At 52.7% G+C, this 23847-nt stretch overlaps 1 protein-coding gene across 1 annotated transcript; it reads right to left on the bottom strand.

Annotated features, from left to right (window-relative positions):
- Positions 1–674: 674 nt before the first annotated feature.
- ULK3 (unc-51 like kinase 3) lies at positions 675–18549 on the bottom strand. The gene is made up of 16 exons (XM_038767176.1): positions 18358–18549; positions 18100–18240; positions 11785–11905; positions 10943–11047; positions 10434–10577; positions 9699–9781; positions 8527–8682; positions 8286–8391; positions 7934–7974; positions 7176–7278; positions 5966–6030; positions 4875–4953; positions 4162–4202; positions 4029–4076; positions 3713–3779; positions 675–2603 (listed from the first exon to the last, which is right to left on the bottom strand). Exons 1-16 carry the CDS (start codon positions 18460–18462, stop codon positions 2587–2589), a joined length of 1422 nt encoding a protein of 473 aa, XP_038623104.1. The 5' UTR covers positions 18463–18549; the 3' UTR covers positions 675–2586.
- Between the last annotated feature and the right edge of the window lie 5298 nt (positions 18550–23847).

Here is a 23847-nt window from a genome sequence, read left to right as displayed (position 1 = left end):
TGTTCTGCACAGAGAACACACCACACACATGTACTTCCTAATATTAGTGAATGGCAATCGTAGTTCAGGGACGTCACCCAAATGTGGTTTCTGAAAGGAGACTGAAGCTGCGGGTAGGTCAGGGAGAAGGGAACACAGAGCCAGTAGGAACCCACAGTAATTCATTCATTCATTCAATCGTATTTATTGAGCGCTTACTGTGTGCAGAGCACTGTACTAAGCGCTTGGGACGTACAAGTTGGCAACATATAGAGACGGTCCCTACCCAACATTGGGTTCACAGTAATGAGAAGCAGTGTGACATGGCAGAAAAAGCCCAGGCCTAGGAGTCAAAGGAGCTGGGTTCTAATCCTGATTCTGCCACTTGCTTACTGTGTAATCTCACTTCTCTGTTCCTTCAATTTCTTCATCTATAAAATGAGGATTAAATCCTTCTCCCTTCTAGACAGTGAGCCCCAAGTGCATAGGGACTGTTTTCACCTGATTATCTTGTATCTATCCCGGAATTTAGTACGGTGCTTGGCACATAGTAAGCACTTAACAAGTGCCACTGCTATTGTAGCCCAGCCCTTGAATTCACTCTCTTTTCAAATAGGGTCCTCATTCCTCACTTGGGAAAGTGACCCAGCCTGGGTCAGCAACCAAACTCTAGGAGAAAGAAAAAAGAGGAGCAGTGGATTTAGAAAATAATTTAATACAGAAGGCAATAAATAGATCACATCATTTTAACTAGTAAGAGGTGGTGAGGTCTACAAGAGATTTGCCCCCTAAATCTCTTGCCAGGTGGTGTGGGGGAGGCTGCAGGATTAAAGGACCTGAAGTTTTCCCAGTTCAAAAAAGAAAAGCCAAAAGATTGTCGCAAAACACTGTGACACCAATTTAAAGCTCACTCTCACTGGCCTTCTGGTCTGCCTCCCAGTCTCCAAGTTGGTCTCTGGCTACCTCTTTCTCACCCTAACCACCCTCCCCACCCCACATAAACCTTTTAGTTTCTCTAATAATCCTGTGTGATTGGGAGTAAGAAAAGTCAAGAAGACAGTAGATGAACAGGTTACTCCAAGGAAGGAATTCCCTATTCCCTCTCCAGCTTCAGAAGCCTTAGCAGGCTAGAATCTTCAATGGCAACCCTATGCTTAAAGCCCAATGGACAGAAAGGAGATCATAAATTAAAATATTACAGTAATCGAGTTTCCTCTGGAGAGATGAGTCCCTCAATCATGTGACACTAGAGAGTTTTTTTAAGCCTAAAGGATTTAAAAACAAAACAAAACCCCTCAAGATTGTCTGGGCCACAGAGGAGAAGGTCACAGGCGCAAACAAACCCAAGTGGGGATCTGGGGCAGGTAAATGATACCAGTTTCAATCTTATTCATCTGCAGGAACCATGCCACGGATGGAGGCTGGAAGCCGGGATCTTGTTGGTGAGAGGGGGCAAGTCTCCCAAGCTGGGCTGGGAAATGAAGGGTTGTTGGACTTCAAGAAGTTTGGGGGGGTCCCATCCTGAAGACATTAACCCCATACCAGATGCTTAATATCTAAGTCAAACTCTGTTGCTTCTAGGCAATTTGATTCCCTTTTCGGTCAGTAGAATGGGCCAGTTCATTTCACAGTTCCGTCCCACTTTGCCTCGACAGTGTTTCCTGCCGAATTAGTTTCATCATGCTTGGCTCTGCCCTGTGCAGAATACTGCCGCAGAAAATACTCAGATAGAAGCCTGACTGCATGCCAGGGGTGAAAAAAAGTATCCACATTTCTGCACTCAGGTCTGTTGCTGGGAACCTGTCTGACTCAGCACCATTCCCCGAGGGGAGTCTGAGGGGATGATGGTTTTAGCAAGCCTGAGGAGTGGGGCAGCACCAGAGAGGCCCATGGGGTTGGTACTGGGATAAATTGTGAGGGAGGTCAGAGACCTCTCCCGCTCCCCCATTCCCACCTGAGAACAAGGGCACTGGATTCCTGATGATCAGGGAGGGTTGCGGAGAGTCAGCAAGTCACAAATCTGGGAGCAGGAAAATCCTGCCAGAACTCAATTATGAGGGAAATTGCGGTTAGCCAGAGGCATGTGGGCAGAAGCCAAAGGATCTCTTCAATCCCACATCAGGGCTAGGATTCAGCCCCGCAAGACAAGATCCTCACTTGGCCCCATGGAAGCAAGCAAGGGGTTCTGGTGAAAGAAGACTCCTGTTCAGAAACCAGGCCTTCAATCCAACCCCTATGCCCCCACAGTTGCGGGGAAATCCCTCCACAACCCCAAGACCTGTTATTCCTTAGCTGGCTCCCAAAGCCCCCCAATTCTTACAAGCTCCCAAGTCCCCGGTCAGGGCACCTACATAGCTCTGCTCATCAGTCCTTGCTGCTTTAATCCAGTGAACGTGGAAGAGAAACCAAATACAAGTCACGACGTGCACTCGGGGGAATAGAAAAGGTGAGGGGGAGGACAACCCTTACGGCTTAGGCAGGACATCCGTTCCATCCCCGTCCCCTCCATCTCCTCCCTCTTGAGTACAAGGACAGGCCTTCCTGGGTGAGGGTGGCAGCCCCGGGCTGCTCTTCCTGCCGACAGTTTGACTCCAGGCCTTTGAAGAGTTACTGCAGTGTGCAAGCTGAGCCAGGGAAACAGAGGAAGAAGGAATTAGGGGACCTGGACCTAGGAGCCTGCGTCACCCTTCCACCCTCCACAGCCCCTGGCCGGGAGAGACACAGGCTGGGGAGGGCTTGGGCCGGGAGGAAGGAGGGATTGCATCTCCAAAGGAAACTTGTGTTGTGGCAGCTGTCCTGGCCTTTTGTCAGTGGAAACCTCATCCCCTGTCTACACTAACCAGAAGGTTGAGAGGTTGAGGGCCCGAGAGGGGAAGGCCACAGGCAGAGAGGATTTGGCAGTGTGTTGGTGGGTGGCTGTTTGCTCTGAGACATCCCTAAACTGGTGGAACTTTAAAAGAGGAATGGTGGTTGGGGGTGCGGCTAGCAGAAATTCTGCCCCTCTTGGGATTTAATTGAAAACCATCAAGTTAGGGAAGGACATAGTTGAGGGCAGTGGGAGACGCAGAAGCCTTGAGTGGGAATCCTCTAACCTCATGCTGGCAGACAAAACCTGACAGAAACCCTTTTCTAGTTGCATCCTTCTCCCTGCAAAACAGCTGGGAGGTGTCACTGGCCCCACCCCGTATCACTCACTCTGGCCTCCCTGTAGCAGACACGTCCCCTTTGGCTCCAAGACATCACCGCCGAGGGGAGACAGCACCTGCGCCTGCTAAGCGTCACTGAGAGGGCCTCTCTCACACACTTTATCCACTTTTTTGGGGCCCTGGTTACTCAGGGTGAGCATGGCTCAGGCCCCCATGAAGGCCTGTGGCCGGGGAGACCCAGGCCGGAGTCGTCAGAGTTGGAGAAGCTTCCTTGGGCTTGTATGCGGGAGCTGGTTTGGGGGATTGAAAGGGGGAAGTGTGGTGGGCATGGGAGGGGACAACTAGATCGTGCATCCCTCTGATCCCTACATGTCTTCCACACCGGAGAGTAGCTCCCCTAAATTGGCTGCTTCCCTTCCCCTGACAACAGGGACTGAAGTTCCCAGGGCTCTTTATGGGGAGGGTTCTGCCTGTCCCCAGTCCTCTCTCCGACCCAATTTGCGGCTGGCCCCTCCTCTGCTTCCCATATCTGCCCTCTATCCCCCCAAAAGACCCTCGCCTCCAGGCAGGGTGGAGGGCATACTCACAGCTCCGGATGGACTCAGAGAGACTCTCCTTGTCTGCGGATTCTGCTGCCCACTGGGACTCTCTCATCTGTGTGGGTGTGTACGAGAGAGGGAGAAAGTGACAGAAAGAGAGACGGTGGGGGAAAGGTGGAGAAAGAAGCAGAGACAACAACTTTATGTCAAGATCACCCTGGCCCTGAACGACCAACTAATCAAGGCATGGTATTTACTGAGTGCTCACTATGTGCAGAGCACTGTACTAAGCACTTGGCACCCTCCCCCAGTTCCCCCAGTATAATGAGATTCTTATGGTTGTCCCCACCAAGCCTAGCTGTACCTTGTTTTGCTCCTTCAGATATTCCGCCCGGCCCATCAGGGTCTGAACCTGTCAACAGGAGAGATTTATCACTGCCTATCGCCTGGCCGGGGTCCTCGAGTCCCGGTCGGACGTCCCCTGCCCCCGTACCCACCTCGGCGTGCAGCAGCTCCCGTCTCCTCCCAGCGGGTTCAGCTGCAAGGCAAAGGGGAGATAATAATAATAATGGCATTTATTAAGCGCTTTCTAAGTGCAAAGCACTGTTCTAAGTGCTGGGGAGGTTACGAGGTGATCAGGTTGTCCCATGGGGGGGCTCACAGTCTTAATCCCCATTTTACAGATGAGGGAATTGAGGCCCAGAGAAGTTAAGTGACTCGCCCAAAGTCACCCAGCTGACAATTGGTGGAGTCGGGATTTGAACCCACGACCTCTGACTCATTCATTCATTCATTCATTCAATCGTATTTATTGAGCGCTTACTGTGTGCAGAGCACTGTACTAAGCGCTTGGGAAGTACAAGTTGACAACATATAGAGACGGTCCCTACCCAACAGCGGGCTCACAGTCTAGAAGAATGATAATGATGGCATTTATTAAGCGCTTACTATGTGCAAAGCACTGTTCTAAGCGCTGGAGAGGTTACAAGGTGATCAGGTTGTCCCACAAGGGGCTCACAATTTTAATCCCCACTGAGGTAACTGAGGTGCGGAGAAGTTAGGGGACTTGCCCAAAGTCACACAAAAGACTCCAAAGCCTGAGCTCTTTCCACTGAGCCACGCTGATACGTGAGGGCTCCGGCCTGGCCCGGGGTGCCAACGAGCTGATCTCTTGGACTGGGGGCAGGGAGCGGTGCGTGCTGAGACTCACCCGCTAACATGAGAAGCAGCTCCCCCAGGCTCTGTTGGTAGAGATCCAGGGTGTCGCCATTGTCCTTGCCTTCTTCCTCCTAGAACAAATCCCAGTCCCTCGGAATTAACGGTGACAGCCCGAGGTCAGCGGCAGTAGTCACAGTCATACTTATTGGGCACGGTGCACTGTATTAAGTGCCTGGTATGTACAAAACAAGCAAGTGCCATTGCGTTGTGGCAGCTGTCCTGGCCTTTTGTCAGTGGAAACCTCGTCCCCTGTCTACACTAACCACAGGGAAGGTTGAGAGGTTGAGGGCCCGAGAGGAGGAGCAAGGAGCTTCACTCCTTGCTTGCAGCAAGGAGCTGCAAGGAGCTTCCACTCTAATGGGGAACACAGGCCAAAAAGCATTTGCCAAGGAATCAACGTACATAACTGACATCACGTATCTACATAAACCCAGAAGAGAAATATAAGACCCACAAGTGCTGACAGATTTCCAAGACCTGGATATGGAGAACGCATCAGGGAAGGCTTGTTGGAGGAGATGGGCTTTCAGGGGGACTTTACGGGGAGGGGCCGTGGTCCACTGGATGATAATAATAATTATTATTATGTCACTTGTTAACCACTTACTACGTGTCAAGCACTGTTCTAAACCCTGGGGTAGATACAAGTTAACCAGGTTGGACACAGTACCTGTCCTGCATTTGGGACTCACACTCTTAATCCCCATTTTACAGAAAAGGTGACTGAGGCATAGAGAAGTGACTTGCCCAAGGCCACACAGCAGACATGGGGTTGAGCCAGGATTAGAACCCAGGTCCTTCTGACTTCCAGTCCCTTGCTCTATCCACTAAACCATTCTGGATCAGAGGGAGGGGCTGGTTGTTTCGACCCGGGGGCCGGGGGCGGGGGTGCGGGGAGACACAAAGTGAGCAAGCAGTGGGAGGTGGGGAGAGTTAAGACTGGGGTCACGTGCCAGGAATAATCCTAGGGAATAGGGGTGGAACCAGGGGTCCTCAGGGTCACAACGGGGGGCAGAGACACCCACCCCCTTCCCCCTTCACCAACTGCCTCCCGCCCACGGCTCCCTCACCCGAGACACTCACCTGGGCCACGGCTAAGGAGGCCACCTCCAGGGCGGCAAGCAGACGGGGTTTGTCACGAGCCATCTCTGTAACAACAGGGTTGGTGCTCAGACTCAGAGGGTGGGATGAATGGGTTCGGTGGGCACTGGTGTCACAGTAGCCTCAAGGGTCTTGCTAGTCCACTGCCTGCTATGATTAGGGCCTCCTTCTGCACGGTATCAGGACATGTGGGGGGCTATACAATAAAGGAACAGGCCAGAGGCCTACACTGGGTTCCAATCAATCAATCAATCAATCAATCATATTTATTGAGCACTTACTATGTGCAGAGCACTGTACTAAGTGCTTGGGAAGTACAAATTGGCAACACATAGAGACAGTCCCTACCCAACAGTGGGCTCACACCGGCTTCCAGGGAGCCGGTGACCAATTAACCAATCAATCAGGCATTGGTATTCATTGAGCTCCATATGGGTAGGGCTCAATCGTGTTTATCAATTACACTTACTGTATATTACAGCATATTACTGCATATTACACCTGTATACATGTATATATGCTTGTACATACTTATTACTCTATTAATTAATTTATTTATTTTACTTGTGCATATCTATTCTATTTATTTTATTTTGTTAGTATGTTTGGTTTTGTTCTCTGTCTCCCCCTTTTAGACCGAGAGCCCACTGTTGGGTAGGGACTGTCTCTATATGTTGCCAACTTGTACTTCCCAAGCGCTTAGTACAGTGCACTGCACACAGTAAGCGCTCAATAAATACGATTGATGATGATGATGATGATGATGACTTACTGTGTGCAGTGCACTGTACTGCTTGGGAAAGTACAATATAACAGAGTTGGTAGACGTGTTCCCTGCTCACAATGTACTGTAACTTCCCAAGCGCCTCGTACAGAATGGTACACGTTCAACAAAAACCCCTGATGGACTGAATTACTGAGTGCTTTTTTGGTGCCGGGCACTATATTAAGTGCTTAGGCGATTACAATAAAGTTAGTAGACACAAACCCTGCCCTCAGGGATCCTACTGTCTAATAGCAGGGGGGGACCTAGACCACCCCGAGCTGCTCACCAAGTCCCCACCTCCCACTGGCCTGGAGCCCTCTTGCTTTCCTGCCAAGCCCAATCCAGGGGTGATGGGAGACAGCAAGGAGGAAAGGGAGGAGAGGGCAATGGGAGACACGGGAGCAAAGGCCTCAAAGCACCCAGCACCTTTGAGGAGGTCAAGGGTAGAGCTGTTCTGCTGCAGAAGAGTCCGGTTGGAGGAGTTGACCAGCGCCTTCAGTTCCTCGGCCCGGGACACGTACTGCCCCACCTGAGGGGAGGACGGGGAGAGGGAGACACCGGGCACAAACCACCCTATGAACTACCCATCCACAGTATTCATTGTGCGCTTACTGTGTGCAGAGCGAGCACTGTACTAAGAGCTCGAGAGAGCACAGTACATCAAGGCTGGCAGACACAATCCCTGCCCTCAAGTAGTTTCCAGACTAAAAGTGTCTCCCCGTTCCCATAAGCCTCTTCACTGGCCTCTCCTTCTTTCTCACCACTCGGGGCTACTGCAGTCCAGGTCCCCTCGGAGGTTGTCTCTTGGTAGGGAGACAGTCCCGTAGGGAGGGGGAAACCGCACCCCTTCCCTTGGCTGCAGGCTTTGGGGGCACTGGAAGGTCCCAGTTTGAAGGGGGCCAGGGAGAGCGCCACGATGGCGCTTGCCCCATTACAAAGGAGCCTGGGGCTCTCAATCCGAACCAAACTCGCCCAGCTTTCTGCAGGTGTTTCGGGTTGGGGACACTGACTGACCTTGAGGATGGTCACCGGACGCACTCCGGGCGGACCCTGCGTCCCCCAGTGCTGAGGCTGCTCGGGGGTGGGGTGGGGAGGGGTGCTACTCCCCACACTCGGTGCCACAAGGGTTCACCCTGCCCAGCCTCCCTCGACCCCTCCTCTCATTGCAGTCGCCCCTCACTGACCTTGACCCTGATGGCTTCCTTCCTCCGGGCATCCACTTCGTCTAAGGGAGGAGCAGAAGTGGGGGTTCACTAGGTCAGTGCAGCTCCCTTCCCGGGGAACCAAAATAATCCAGCCTCAAAGAGGGGAAGGGGTTCTGCCCAAATCCTGGTCATCCCCCTGCCTCCGGGCTCCTGCTACCTTGTCCGGGGGCCCAAAGGAATGCTCCGTGGCCTCCGGGGTGGGGCTGAAGCAGACCTTTTCCTTTCACAACAACCCACTGCAGAGGGGAGGGTCAGAGTTGCTCTCTGGCTGCAGGGACCCGAGAGGGGCCTGGGGAGGACGGAAACCAGGGGGTTCTCACTAACTACTTACAGTGCAAAGCAGGGACGAAAAAGTCCAGGGCCCTGCAGTAGAGGGAGAGGGCATCCCCATAATCACCCTGCTGGTCCTTCTTCACCGCTTCCACAACCAGAGCTGTCTGAGGCGGAGAGAGGAGATGGGGGCGGGGGACGGTCAGTCTGTCCCGGAGCCCCGGGCCTGTCCTCCACCCCAGGCAGAGGGCCACCTAGGGTGGGCTCTGGTCCTGCCCTGCCCCGCCCCACGATCCCCTCACCGCCCGCTCCAGGCTCTCTGCGCTGGGCATATGCTCCAGGTCCACGTAGGGGTGGGCGAAGAAGTCCTGGAAGGAGATGCGCTGGTCGGGGTCCCGCTCCAGGAGGCGCCGAAGGAGGTCCCGGCCGTTCCGGGAGATCTGAGGTCGTGCGGGGAGCTGGGAAAGGGGAGGGGTAACTCCTCGGTGCCTAGCCGCCAGACACACCGCGACTCCCCCAGCTCCCTCAATGTCCTTGTCTCATCTTTAGCCCCAAAGCTCCCTGGGAAGAAGGGACAGGCCACTGGTCTTTACCCCGTTTTAAAGAGGAGGCGACCGAGGCAAAGAGAAGTTTAAGCGACTTGACCACGGTCCCCCAGTGGCAAGCCGGAGTCCATCAGGCTGCTCCCTCAGGTGTCGCCGTCTGAGCCTAGAGGCAGATCCAGAGCCCCAAACATGGTGCTAAAGCTCATCCACAGACACGCGGCTGTGCAGCCTTTCCCTCTCACTGGGTTCCCAGCCCCTCCCCACTCTCCAACCAGGCCCCTCGCCCTGCACCTGGGACAATCCATCACCTTGCCCCCTTCCCACCTCACCCCAAACTCTATTATAACCCAGCCCACACACTTTGCTCCTCTACTGCTAACCTTCTCACTGTGCCTCGATCCCATGTATCTCGCCACTGACCTCTCCCCCATGTCCTGCCTCTGGCCTGGAATGCCCTCCCTCCTCAAATCGGACGGACAATTACTCACCCGCCCTTCAAAACCCTATCTCCTCCACGAGGCTTTCCCTAAGTCTTTCCTTCCTCTTCTCCTACTCCCTTCTGCGTCACCCTGACTTGCTTCCTTTATTCATTCCCCCTCCTTGCCCCACAGCACTTATGTACATACCTGTAGTTTACTTATTTATATTAATGTCCGTCTCCCCCTCAAGACCGTAAGCTCGTTGTGGGTAGGGGACATGTCTGTTCAGAGTTGTATTATACTCTCCCAGGTGTTTTAGCATAGCGCTCTGCACACTGTAAGTGCTCAATAAATACGACTGAATGGAGTCTGGGTCTAATGCCCATCTGTATACTCTCTCCCAGCGCATAATACAGTGCTCTGCAAATAGTAAGAGCTTAATAAATACTATTACTACTGTTGCTCCTCCTCCTGCTGCCACTTCTACTGCTACTCCGACTGGGGCCCTACCTCGATGACGTCGCTGCTGCGGATCTTCTCCTCCAGCTCCGTGAAAGACCTGGAGGCGAAGGGAGGCCTCCCAAACAGAGCTTCTGGGGAGAGACAGAAGCGGAGGGGGGCAGTCAGCAATGGGCCCAGGGCCTCTGCTGCAAAGCGGCTTGCCCCGAGGCTGGGACCGGAGGTTCAGGGGGCGGGATTATAACAACAGTAATTACGCTATTGTAATTGTAGAGTGGATTTTGTCAAGTGCTTGCTGTGTGCCAAATATCGCCCTAAGCCCTGGGGTAGATACCAGATAATCAAACACAACCCCTGCCCCACCTGGGGCTCCAGTCGAAGGGGTAGGGAGAACAGGCATTTCATCCCAATTTCAGAGATGAGGCTCGGAGCCGTTAAGAGACTCGTCCAAGGTCCCACAACAGGCAAGCGGCTGAGTCAGTATTACAACCCAAGTCCTTTGGCTCCCAGGCTTGGGCTTTTTCCCCATGGCCAGGCTGCTTCCCCACTTGGTTCCAAACCCACTACGTTCTCCTCCCCAGCCTTCATTTACCTGGGCACCGCTCCCAGCTGTGGCTGGAGGGAGCTTTGAGATCTGTAGCCACAGCCGTACCCCTGCCCCACCCCATCCCTGTCGACAGCGACCTCTGAAGCAGCCGTCTCCCGTGATCACCGATGGCCATCAGGAGTCGGTCCCGCTCCCCCAGCCACACTGCCTCGGGCCCCCCGGAGGGGCACGGCTCTCACCGTACAGGATGACGCCCACAGACCAGAGATCCACACGGGCGTCGTATTGCCGCTTGCACACCATCTCGGGGGCCATGTACAGAGGGGAGCCCCGCAGGACGTGCTGCTCGGCACAGGGGACCATGTGCTGGGCGAAGCCAAAGTCTGTGGATGGAAAGGGCTGGGCTCAGGCCCCAGGGAGGAAGAGAGAGAGACGCACGGAGGGACAGAGGGAGAGATGGAGTGGCAGCTCTCAGGGATGGGGAGGGAGAAATCCCGGGACCTGAAACCGGCCCTCGCCCAGCCCAGAAGCAGTCACTCCTACCTGGCCGATCAATCGATCCATCAGGAGTATTTACCGAGCGCTTACCGGTGGGCAGAGCACTTGGGAGAGAAGACGCGCTCCCTGCCCACGACAAGCTGAAGACGGGACTCAGTCCCCCTTGTCGACCCTAAAATCCCGGAGGCGCTGAAATAGGTGGCTTCACAGGACCCCCTGGGCGGGGCTGTGGGGGAGGCCCCTCGCCCACCTGCCAGTTTGAGATGCGGCCTTTCCAGACAGCTCAGCAGGATGTTCTGCGGCTTCAGGTCCAGGTGGGAGATATTGCGACTGTGCAGGTACTGGAGGGCACTGGCTGCGGAAAGGAGAACGGGTGGACACGGACGGGCACAGAGACGGAGGAGAAACCGACTGCCCCTCTCGCCAGGAGACAAAGCAGCTGGAAACAGCTGTGGTGAGGGCACCTCCTGCCCCGGGGGGCGGTGATCGACAATAGCAACAATAATTGCGGTATTTAAGAACCTACTATACGTGACACACTGTACTAAGCGCTGGGGTAGAGACGAGATAATCAGGTCCTTTATGGAGCTCACAGTGGAAGTAGGAATGAGTCCCCATTTTGCAGATGAGGGAACTAAGGCCCAGAGAAGTTCAGTGATACGCAGCAGACAAGTGGCAGAGCTGGGATTAGAAACCAGCGGGTGGGAAGCCTGGTGTGTTCAAAAGGGAAAGACAATGGTCTCTTTGATGGGGAAGAGGTGCTGGGGCCAGGAGAGGGTAGTTATGGGTGGGGGAGAGAATAATAATAATAATAATAATAATAAAATCGACGATGTGGTATTAATTAAGCGTTTACTATGTGCCAAGCTCTGGGGTAGGCGCAAGATACAGACACAGACCTTTCCTCGCCCGGCGCTTACAGTCGAAGAGGGAGGGAGAACAGGTAGTTTATGCCCATTTTATAGATGACGACACTGAGGCCTAAGGTGGTTTAGTGACCTGCCCAAGGTCACGTAGCAATAGTTCTGTGCTCTTTTTCCTAGGTTAGGCGGCTGGCCCCGGGCATAGGTGTAAGGGGCAGGGAAGCTTTACCCAGCTGCTGCAAGAAGATGCGGGCGACCTTCTCTGGGAGGATTCTCCTGGCGTGGATGAAGCGGGACAGGTCACCCCCGGCACAGAACTCCATGATCAGGTAGATGTTAGCGCTGTCCCACTGCCGGAGGAGAGAGAGAGAGATGGGGGTGGGCCCGAGGGAAGGGGTCCAAGGGGCAGAGGCAGAAAGCAGCGTGGCTCAGTGGAAACAGCCCGGGCTTTGGAGTCAGAGGTCATGGGTTCAAATCCCAGCTCCGCCAATTGTCAGCTGTGTGACTCTGGGCGAGTCACTTCACTTCTCTGTGCCTCAGTGACCTCATCTGGAAAATGGGGATGAAGACTGTGAGCCCCCCGTGGGACAACCTGATCACCTTGTAACCTCCCCAGCGCTTAGAACAGTGCTTTGCACATAGTAAGCGCTTAATAAATGCCATCATTACTATTATTATTATTATGGCTCCCAGGAATACCGGACAGGGAGGCACGCGGGTGACATCACATGTAGCATGCCGAGCACATGGAGGAACATGCTGACGTCATATGCGCTGTTATATGGAAGTCCGTCAAGCTCGCCCACACCTAGAGCCATTCTCTACAAAGAGCCACCCCTTCAAAGCCCTACCGAAGGCACACCTCCTCCATGAGGCCTTTCCAGACTAAGTCCCGCTTTTCCTCAACTTCCACTCCCTTCCATGTCACCCCGACTCGCTCCCTAAAATAATAATAATAATAATAACAATAACAATGGTATTTGTTAAGCGCTTTCTATATGCCAAGCACCGTTCTAAGAGCCGGGGTGGATACAAGGTAATCAGGTTGTCCCACGTCGGGCTCACAGTCTTAATGCCCATTTGACAGATGAGGTCACTGAGGCCTAGAGACCTGGAAGTGTGACTTGCCCAGGGTCACACAGCAGACAAGTGGAGGAGCCGGGATTAGAACCCATGACCCTCTGACTCCCAAGCCCCTTTCCTTTCCCACCACAGAACTTTTGTATATATGTATGTATATATGTATATAAGCGCTTAGTACAGTGCTCTGCACACAGTAAGCGCTCAATAAATACGATTGATGTATATACCTACAATTTTATTTACTTATTTTGATGCCTGTTTACATATGTTGATCTCTGTCTCACCCCCTTTACACTGTGAGCCCACTGTGGGCAGGGATTGTCTCTACTGCTGTATTGTACTTTCCAAGCGCTTAGAACAGTGCTCTGCACACGGTAAGCGCTCAATACATAGGACTGAATGAATTCTCCAGGTGGGGACCCCAGGTGCTCCCCCAACTTTCCCCAGAGGTGCCGTAGCCCCTTCCCAGGTCACTGAGCATGCAGTCGCCACATCATCATCATCATCATCATCAATCGTATTTACTGAGCGCTTACTGTGTGCAGAGCACTGGACTAAGCGCTTGGGAAGTACAAATTGGCAACATATACACATCCGAATTACGAGGCTCGGCAGCAGGAGCCGAGGTGGAGGGATGAAAGCTGAAATTAAAAAATATGGGACAAACAAGTATTTAACACCATGCCAGTGCCGGACAGGGCAGCTGAAGTCTGGAATAAATACAGGAAATGTGTTTTGGTTATTTTGTAATCTCCCAGGCACTCAGTACAGTGCCCTGCACACATTAAGCATAGAAGCCTAGAAGCAGCGTGGCTCAGTGGAAAAAGCACGGGCTTTGGAGTCAGAGGTCATGGGTTCAAATCCCGGCTCTGCCACATGCCTGCTGTGTGACCTTGGGCAAGTCACTTAACTTCTCTGAGCCTCAGTTACCTCATCTGTAAAATGGGAATTAAGACTGTGAGCCCTCCGTGGGACAACTTGATCACCTTGTATCCCCCCCAGCGCTTAGAACAGTGCTTGGCACACAGTAAGCGCTTAACAAATGCCATTATTATTATTATTATGTGTGCAATAAATACAACTGAGTGAATACCAACTCTGCTGTACTGGATTCTCCCAAGCGCCGTGCTCTGAAAGCACCCGATAAATACCACCAATGAAGACGAATAACTAATAATTAAGGTGTTTATTAAGCACGTGCTATGAGTCAAACACCGTTCTAAGCACTGGGCTAGATACAGGTTAATCAGATCCGATTCAGTCCCTATCCACATGGGACTCACAGTCTAAAAGAGGGGAAGAACAGGTAATGAATTCCCATTTTACAGTTGAGGAAACTGACGCATGGAAAACTTAAGTGACTTGCCCAGACAGGCGAAAGAGATGGGATTAGAACCCAGGTCCTCTGACTCTTAGGTCTGTGCTCTTTCCACTAGGCCCTGTTGTGTCTCTAATGCAAACATTGCTACACTCAAATCATTTCCCTACACTCAAATCATTTTTCCCTATCAGTCATTCATTGTAAACTCTCTCTCCTTAAGGGCAGGCAGTGTGTTTACTTACTCCAAACAGCAGCCCGGCCTTAATGGAAAGAAGCTGGGCCTGCCAGTCGGAAGACCTGGCATAATGGCCACACCTGTCAACACGTTTTGTGTTGTTGTCTGTCTCCCCCTTCTAGCCTGTGAGCCCGCTGTTCGGTGGGGACCGTCTCTAGATGTTGCCGACTTGTAATTCCCAAGCGCTTAGCGCAGTGCTCTGCACAGTAAGCACTCAATAAATACGACTGAATGAATGAATGAATGCTCTGCACACAGTAAACGCTTCCCAAATACCATTCTGTTGCCGCACTGCACTTTCCCTGCACTCTGCACACAGTAAGCGCTTCCCAAATACTATTTTGTTGCCTCACTGTAGTATCCCAGCGCTCTGCACACAGTAAGTGCTTCCCAAATACCATTTTGTTGCCTCACTGTATCCCAGCGCTCTGCACACAGTAAGCACTTCCCAAATACTATTTTGTTGCCTCATTGTAGTATCCCAGTGCTCTGCACACAGTAAGTGCTTCCCAAATACCATTTTGTTGCCTCACTGTATCCCAGCGCTCTGCACACAGTAAGCACTTCCCAAATACTATTTTGTTGCCTCATTGTAGCATCCCAGCTCTCTGCACACAGTAAGCGCTTCCCAAATACCATTTTGTTGCCTCACTGTATCCCAGCGCTCTGCACACAGTAAGCACATCCCAAATACTATTTTGTTGCCTCATTGTAGTATCCCAGTGCTCTGCACACAGTAAGTGCTTCCCAAATACCATTTTGTTGCCTCACTGTATCCCAGCGCTCTGCACATAGTAAGCACATCCCAAATACTATTTTGTTGCCTCATTGTAGTATCCCAGCGCTCTGCACACAGTAAGTGCTTCCCAAATACCATTTTGTTGCCTCATTGTATCCCAGCGCTCTGCACACAGTAAGCACTTCCCAAATACTATTTTGTTGCCTCATTGTAGTATCCCAGCGCTCTGCACACAGTAAGTGCTTCCCAAATACCATTTTGTTGCCTCATTGTATCCCAGCGCTCTGCACACAGTAAGCACTTCCCAAATACTATTTTGTTGCCTCATTGTAGTATCCCAGCTCTCTGCACACAGTAAGTGCTTCCCAAATACCATTTTGTTGCCTCACTGTATCCCAGCGCTCTGCACACAGTAAGCACTTCCCAAATACCATTTTGTTGCCTCATTGTAGTATCCCAGCGCTCTGCACACAGTAAGCACTTCCCAAATACTATTTTGTTGCCTCACTGTTGTATCCAAGCAGTCCGCCCAACGCTCTGCACACAGTAAGCGCTTCCCCAATACCATTTGGTTGCGGCCCTGTAGTCTCTCAGCGCTCAGCACACAGTAAGCGCTTCCCCAGCACCGTATTCATTCATTCATTCAATCGTATTTATTGAGCGCTTACCGTGTGCACAGCACTATATTAAACGCTTGGGAAGTACAAGTCGGCAACAGATAGAGACGGTCCCTACTTAACAACGGGCTCACAGTCTAGAAGGGGGAGGCAGATGACCAAAACAAACATGGGGACAGGGGTCAAAATCGTCAGAACAAATAGAATTAAAGCTAGATAATAATAATAATAATAATAATAATGTTGGTATTTGCTAAGCGCTTACTATGTGCAAAGCACTGTTCTAAGCACTGGGGAGGTTACAAGGTGATCAGGTTGTCCCTCGGGGGGCTCACAGTCTTAATCCCCATTTTCCAGATGAGGGAACTGAGGCCCAGAGAAGTGAAGCGACTTGCCCAAAGTCACACAGCTGACAGTTGGCGGAGCTGGGATTTGAACCCATGACCTCTGACTCCAAAGCCCGGGCTCTTTCCACTGAGCCATGCTGCTTCTCCTAGATGCGCACCTTTAACAAAATAAATAAAATAGCAAATATGTACAAGTAGAAAGACTAATAAATCTGTACAAGAAGCAGCGTGGCCCTCACGTGGGCCTCACAGAGGGCCTCACGTGGCCCTCTGTGGGCCTCAGTTCCCTCATCTGCAAAATGGGGATTAAGACTGTGAGCCCCCGTGGGACAACCTCATCACCTTGTAACCTCCCCAGCGCTTAGAACAGTGCTTTGCACATAGTAAGTGCTTATCGAATGCCATTATTATTATTATTCTCTGTGCTCTAATTCCCTCATCTGTAAAATGGGGATTAAAACTGTGAGCCCCCCGTGGGGCAACCTCATCACTTTGTAACCTCCCCAGCACTTAGAACAGTGCTTTGCACATAGTAAGTGCTTAATAAATGCCATTATTATTCTCTGTGCTTCAGTTCCCTCATCTGGAAAATAGGGATTAAAACTGTGAGCCCCCCGTGGGACAACCTCATCACCTTGTAACCTCCCCAGCGCTTAGGACAGTGCTTTGCACATAGTAAGTGCTTAATAAATGCCATTATTATTATAATTATTCTCTGGGCCTCAGTTCCCTCATCTGGAAAATGGGGATTAAAACTGTGAGCGCCCCCGTGGGGCAACCTGATCACCTTGTAACCTTGTGACAAAGAACAGTGCTTTGCACAAAGTAAGCGCTTAGTAAATGCCATCATTACTACTATTATTACAAACATATAGGCAAGTGCTGCGGGGAGGGGAAGGATGTAGGGCAGGGGGAGAGGAAGGAGGGGGCTGAGTGTGGGAAGGCCTCCTGGAGGAGGTGAGCTCTCGGTAGGGCTTTGAAGGGAGGAAGAGAGTTTGGTGGATGTGGGGAGGGAGGGCATTCGGGGACAGGGGGAGGACGACGAGCCCACTGCTGGGTAGGGACTGTCTCTATATGTTGCCAACTTGTACTTCCCAAGCACTTAGTACAGTGCTCTGCACACAATAAGTGCTCAATAAATACGACTGATTGATTGATTTGATTGACAGGGGCCTATGGTGGGACAGGTGGTTGGCAAGGCCCTGTGGTCTCTCTATATTAATAATAATAATGATAGCATTTATTAAGCACTTCCTATGTGCAAAGCACCGTTCTAAGCGCTGGGGAGGTCACAAGGTGATGAGGTGGTCCCAAGGGGGGGCTCACAGTCTTCATCCCCATTTTCCAGATGAGGGAGCTGAGGCCCAGAGAAGTGAGGCAACAAGTGGCGGAGCCGGGACTGGAACCCCTGACCTCTGACTCCAAAGCCCGGGTCCTTTCCACTGAGCCACGCTGCTTCTCTCTATGTCAACATGTCCTTTCCCAGGCGCTTAGTCCAGTGCTGTGCACACGGCAGGTGCTAATCTCCTCACCTGTCCCGCCATCGACCCCCGGCCCACGTCCTCCCCCGGGCCTGGAATGCCCTCCCTCTGCCCACCCGCCAAGCTAGCTCTCTTCCTCCCTTCAAGGCCCTGCTGAGAGCTCACCTCCTCCAGGAGGCCTTCCCAGACTGCGCCCCTTCCTTCCTCTCCCCTCTCCACCCCACCATCTTACCTCCTTCCCTTCCCCACAGCACCTGTATCTATGTTTGTACATATTTATTACCCTATTTATTTATTTTACTTGTACCTATCTATTCTATTACTGCGCCCCTTCCCTCCTCTCCCCCTCGTGCCCCTCTCCACCCCCCCATCTTACCTCCTTCCCTTCCCCACAGCACCTGTACATATGTATAGATGTTTGTACATATTTATTACTCTATTTAGTTATTCAGCACCTGTATCTATGTATCTATGTTTGTACATATTTATTACTCTATTTATTTATTTTACTTGTACCTATCTATTCTATTTATTTTATTTTGTCAGTATGTTTGGTTTTGTTCTCTGTCTCCCCCTTCTCGACCGTGAGCCCGCTGTTGGGTGGGGACCGTCTCTCTGTGTGGCCAACTTGGCCTTCCCAGGCGCTCAGTCCGGTGCTCTGCACGCAGTAAGCGCTCAATAAATACGATCGATCGATCGATTGATTGATTGATTGACTGACCTGGAAGTCGTGCAGCCGGACGATGTGCGGGTGTCGGGCGGCCCTGAGGAGCTCGATCTCGGTGAGCAGGTTGGCCCCCGACGCCTTGTTGAGGCTCCTCTTGCTCACGCACTTGATGGCCACCACCTGCCGGGGGGCCTCCTGCGGGGCGGGAGGGGGGCACCGCTGCAGGGGGGGGGCCCGCACAGACCCCCCCCGGGCCTCAGTTTCCCCCCCCGGGCCTCAGTTTCCCCCCCCTCCCCCTCCCCGGGCCCGCACCTTGCCGTAGGCCTTGTACACCGTGGCGTAGGCGCCGCTGCCCAGCCGCTCGGTGAGCACGAAGCCTTCCAGCCGCGGGGGGCCCCAGCCCGGCCCGCCCCACATCCCCCTCCACAGCCACCAAGCGTTGCGGGGGGCAACGGTAACCGGGCAACGGGCACCCGGCAACGACCACCGGGCAACGGGCAACGACCACCAGGCACCGCCCGGGCCGGCGCTCCCTGCTGCCCCCTGCCGACCAACGCCGCCGCGGCATCCAAAGCGGCGCCCCCTGCTGCCCTCTAGCGCCCAACGCCGCCGCCTCGGCACTCAAAGCGGCGCTCCCTGCTGCCCTCTAGCGCCCAACGCCGCCGCCTCGGCACTCAAAGCGGCGCTCCCTGCTGCCCTCTAGCGCCCAACGCCGCCGCCTCGGCATCCAAAGCGGCGCCCTCTGCTGCCCTCTAGCGGCCAACGCCACCGCCTCGGCATCCAAAGCGGCGCTCCCTGCTGCCCCCTGCCGCCTCGGCATCCAAAGCGGCGCTCCCTGCTGCCCCCTAGCGCCCAACGCCGCCGCCTCGGCATCCAAAGCGGCGCTCCCCGCTGCCCCCTGCCGCCTCGGCATCCAAAGCGGCGCTCCCTGCTGCCCTCTGGCGCCCAACGCCGCCGCCTCGGCATTCAAAGCGGCGCTCCCTGCTGCCCTCTTAACACCGCCTCGGCATTCAAAGCGGCGCTCCCTGCTGCCCTCCAGCGGCCAACGCCGCCGCCTGGCATTCAAAGCGGCGCTCCCTGCTGCCCTCTAAACGCAGCCTCGGCATTCAAAGCGGCGGCGCTCCCTGCTGCCCTCTAGCACCCAACGCCGCCGCCTCGGCATTCAAAGAGGCGCTCCCTGCTGCCCTCTAGCGCCCAACGCCGCCGCCTCGGCATTCAAAGAGGCGCTCTCTGCTGCCCTCTGGCGGCCAACGCCGCCTCGGCATTCAAAGCGGCGCTCTCTGCTGCCCTCTGGCGGCCAACGCCGCCTCGGCATTCAAAGCGGCGCTCTCTGCTGCCCTCTGGCGGCCAACGCCGCTGCCTCGGCATTCAAAGTGGCGCTCCCTGCTGCCCTCTAAACGCCGCCGCCTCAGCATTCGAAGAGGCGCTCCCTGCTGCCCTCTAGCGCCCAACGCCGCCGCCTCGGCATCCAAAGCGGCGCTCCCTGCTGCCCTCTGGCGCCCAACGCCGCCTCGGCATTCAAAGCGGCGCTCCCTGCTGCCCTCTGGCGCCCAACGCCGCCTCGGCATTCAAAGCGGCTGCCCTCTGGCGCCCAATGCCGCCTCGGCATTCAAAGCGGCGCTCCCTGCAGCCCTCTAGCGGCCAATGCCGCCTTGGCATTCAAAGCGGCGCTCCCTGCTGCCCTCTAGCGGCCAACGCCGCCTAGCATTCAAAGCGGCGCTCCCTGCAGCCCTCTAAACTCCGCCTTGGCATTCAAAGCGGCGCTCCCTGCTGCCCTCTAAACGCCGCTTCGGCATTCAAAGCGGCGCTCCCTGCAGCCCTCTAAACTCCGCCTTGGCATTCAAAGCGGCGCTCCCTGCTGCCCTCTAAACGCCGCTTCGGCATTCAAAGCGGCGCTCCCTGCTGCCCTCTAGCGGCCAACGCCGCCTCGGTATTCAAAGCTGAGCTCCCTGCCGCCCTCTAGCGGCCAACGCCGCCTCGGCATTCAAAGCGGCGCTCCCTGCCGCCCTCTAGCGCCCAACGCCGCCGCCTCGGCATTCAAAGCGGCGCTCCCTGCCGCCCTCTAGCGGCCAACGGCGCCTCGGCATTCAAAGCGGCGCTCCCTAGTGGAAAGAGGCCGGGCTTGGGAGTCACAGGTCGTGGGTTCTAATCCCGCCTCCCCCCCTTCTCAGCTGTGTGACTTTGGGCAAGTCACAACTTTTCTGTGCCTCATTTACCTCCTCTGTAAAATGGCGATGAAGACTGTGAGCCCGTTGTTGGGTAGGGAGCGTCTCTATATGCCGCCAACTTGTACTTCCCAAGTGCTTAGTACAGTGCTCTGCACACAGTGAAGTGCTCAATAAATACGATTGAATGAATTAACGAATCAATGGGAATTAATTAATTAATTAATGGGGCTCTAGACTGCAAGCCCCATGTGGGACAACCTGATAACCTTGTATCTCCCCCAGTGTTTAGAACAGTGCTTGGCACATGGTAAGCATTTAACAAATACCATTATTATTATTATTAATAATTGAAAGTGATGCTTCTTGCCGTCCCCTGGCAGCGGCTGCCGCCTCCGGACTGTAAATTGGAGGGGGTCGGAATTGGGGCATAGGTTTGGAGTTTGTAAGGCTGGATTTGAGTCGGGTCGGGCCCACCCCGAAGCCTTGGTTCCCCTCACTCCTTTTGAAGAGCTTGGTTCCCTGAATTGATGGCCAGGGTTGGCGTTCTTGTCTTCCCCTGCCGCCTCTGGACCCCAGGCTAAGGTTAGGTTCCTCCTCCTCATAATTGTGGAATTTGTTAAGTCCTCTGAGCCAAGGACTGTGCTACACTTGTACTTCCAACGTGTACTTCCCAAGCGCTTAGTACAGTGCTCTGCACACAGTAAGCGCTCAATAAATACGATTGAATGAACGAATGAATACACGCTGGAATAAATATAGGATGATCAATTGGACATATTATTGATCCCACACGAGCTCACAGTCTAAAGGGAAGGGGGTGACAGCCCAGCACTGCTTCGAACTAAAAGCAAAGCTTGCAGGAGGTTGATTGTGTGCCAAGAGAGCACTAGTAAATGCTTAACAAATACCATTTAAAAATAAAAAACACCTGTGGTATAGCTTCTGCAAAACAGTGGTCCTGAGTCCCCCTTCACTTAGCCTGGGACAGGGGATATCCTGGCCAGTAGTCCAGCTGGGTGACCTGTGCATCGGTGGTTTCCTGCTTGCCCTCCTCATAATTACCTGTGTCTTCATCAAGTACCAAACCAATCACTGTAGGTCTTAGAAAACAAATAACTGAGAAAAAGCATGGCTTAGAGCACGGGCTTGGGAGTCAGAGGACGTGGGTTCTCATCCTGGCTCTGCCACTTTGCTGTGTGACCTTAGGCAAGCCACTTAACTTCTCTGTGCCTCAGTTACCTCATCTGTAAAATGGAGACAGATTGTGAGCCCCACATGGGACAACCTGGTTACCTACCCCAGCGCTTAGAACTGTGAGCCCATTGTTGGGTAGGGACTGTCCCTATCTGTTGCCAAATTGTACTTTCCAAGCGCTTAGTACAGTGCTCTGCACACAGTTAAGTGCTCAATAAATACAACTGAATGAATGAACTGTGCTTGGCACATAGTAAGCGCTTAACAAAAACCGTCATTATTACTACAATTATTACTATTATTACCATCTTTGTAAGTGGCCATTATCTCCCACCTCTCTCCCTCACCCAGGGTGACCGTTTTTCCCGCTTTATACCAAGCACTTCTACATCCTGCTTTGTGTTTTCCAGTGATCAGTCTCCCTCCCCGTCAGGTCCCACTGGCAGGTCCAGGAGTTTGAAGCAGCACCCTTGTTCCCTGAGACCTGGGAAGGAAATACAACAGCTCAGGAGCAAGGAGACGGGAGGGCTCTGGGGCCCTCTGGAAAAATCTCCTGGGTACCAGCAAATTTCCTCAAATCAACCTCTCAATGGTGTTTATCAAGATCTTACTGTGCACAGAGCACTGTACTAAGCACTTGGCAGGGTGCAGTAGATTAGGTAGACATGATCCCTACCCTCTAGACTGTAAACTCATTATGGGTAGGGAATGTGTCTGTTACGTTGTTGAATTGTCCTCACCCAAGCACTTAGCACAGTGCTCCGCATACAGTAAGTGCTCTGACTCACGATATTCCCTTGACATCATTATGCTATGCTGTGTGCCCAGCAAAACACATGCAAATGTCATGTGCATGTAGACATCTGATAACTGCAACTGGTCAGTGCTGCCCTAGTCTCTGCTCTGCAGCCACTTCTGTCTTTCTTCGCCTGGAAGAATACTCTGTCAACAACTGGCACGGCTTCCACACAGAGGCATGTAATTTTACTGCCAAGTTCTGTCAGTTCTTCCCACATATTATCTCCCACATCTGCCCCTTCTCCTCCACCCAAACATCACCCTGATACAAGCCCAAGTCATACAGATTATTATATCAACCTTCTTACTGATCTCCCTCCCTCCAGCTTCTCTCTATGAGGATTATCTTCCTAAAGCATCACTCAGCTCTACTTCTCAAAATTCTCCAATGGCTCTTCGTGTCCCTCTGCATCAAGCAAAACTCCCCACACTTGGCCTTAAGGCTCTCCATCAACTCACCCCACTTTACTTATCCACTCTCTTCACCTGCTCCTCTCCCACTTGCTCTTTCTGTTCCCAAGCCAACCTTCTTAATGTACCTTGCTCTCAACTGTCCTGCCTCTATCCTCCCACTCACTCTTATCCCTACTTTAGAAACACCCGCCCCACCCAAATCGGTCAAAACCTACCTCCTCCAAGAAGCCTTCCTTGATTAATCCCGTCATATAAATCCATTCACCACCTCTAGCACTTACGAACCTACTTTTATTCCTCCTCAGCGCTTTTGAATATACATGCATTCAATTGTATACTGAATATCCGTTCAGTTATTTACTTATTTTGCTAATTGCTTGTAAATACTTTAAAGTAGGTCTCTCCCATTAGAGTGGAAGGTCTTTGTGGGTAGGGAATGTTGCTTGATTTTCTTATATGCCCCAAGCACTTAATACAGACCACTGACCCCAGTAGGCATTAAATAAATACCACTATGACTGCTACTTTAAGTAGGCTTCCCGGGCCAGCATTTGACATTTTCATAGTAATAAATCAGTGTCATTTGTGAAGTGTCTACTGAGAGCTAGGCACTGTACTACAACTTGGAAGAGTAAAACTCATCTCCTACAACCTTCTTGACTATAAGCTTGTTACAGGCAGGGAATATGCTGGTAATTCTGTTGCACTGTACTCTTCCAAGCGCTTAGCATAGGGCTCGGCACTTCGTAAGCGTTCAATACCATCGATTAATGGATTAAAACAGTAGCAAGATCACATTTCCCTGCCCTCAATAAATTTACAATCTAATGGGTCAGCTGGTGCAGGCCTCTGCCTCAGAGGAGATGAACAAGTAGGGCATCCAGCAAACACATTTTCCCCTTCTTTCCATAAAGATCTCCAAGGACGTAACCTCCCTTGTCTCTGGGATAGTTTCACCTGCTTATAACCACAAAGTGCCCAAAGGAGTCATGCACATTTGAAGGTTGCCATTCCAGGAAGGGCGGGGGGGCATTAGGCAGTCCATCAAACTTCAGCAGCCAGTTTTGAGGGTGCAGGACCCAAACCAAAATCATGGGATGGGGGCAACAAGTTGACACAGGGGCAGCCTCAGAGTACATGAGCAGAGCCCCAAGAATCCCTATCCTTCAATCAATCAATCGTATTTGAGCGCTTACAGTGTGCAGAGCACTGTACTAAGCGCTTGGGA

This window comes from Tachyglossus aculeatus, chromosome 26, assembly GCF_015852505.1.
Source record: "Tachyglossus aculeatus isolate mTacAcu1 chromosome 26, mTacAcu1.pri, whole genome shotgun sequence".
Taxonomy (NCBI): domain Eukaryota; kingdom Metazoa; phylum Chordata; class Mammalia; order Monotremata; family Tachyglossidae; genus Tachyglossus; species Tachyglossus aculeatus.
The sequence above is the reverse complement of the archived record's forward strand: the minus strand, read 5'-3'. Positions and strand labels throughout refer to the sequence as shown.

What these genes read in the sequence shown, in the direction of transcription:
- ULK3 (XM_038767176.1), bottom strand. Translation starts at nt 18,462, where the DNA reads ATGTGGGGCGGGCCGGGCTGGGGCCCCCCGCGGCTGGAAGGCTTCGTG. An exon ending in GCTGCTTCTCATGTTAGCGG is followed by an intron (nt 4,203 to 4,874) that starts GTGAGTCTCAGC and finishes TTTGCCTTGCAG; the next exon opens with CTGAACCCGCTGGGAGGAGA. An exon ending in ATCTGAAGGAGCAAAACAAG is followed by an intron (nt 3,780 to 4,028) that starts GTACAGCTAGGC and finishes ACACCCACACAG; the next exon opens with ATGAGAGAGTCCCAGTGGGC.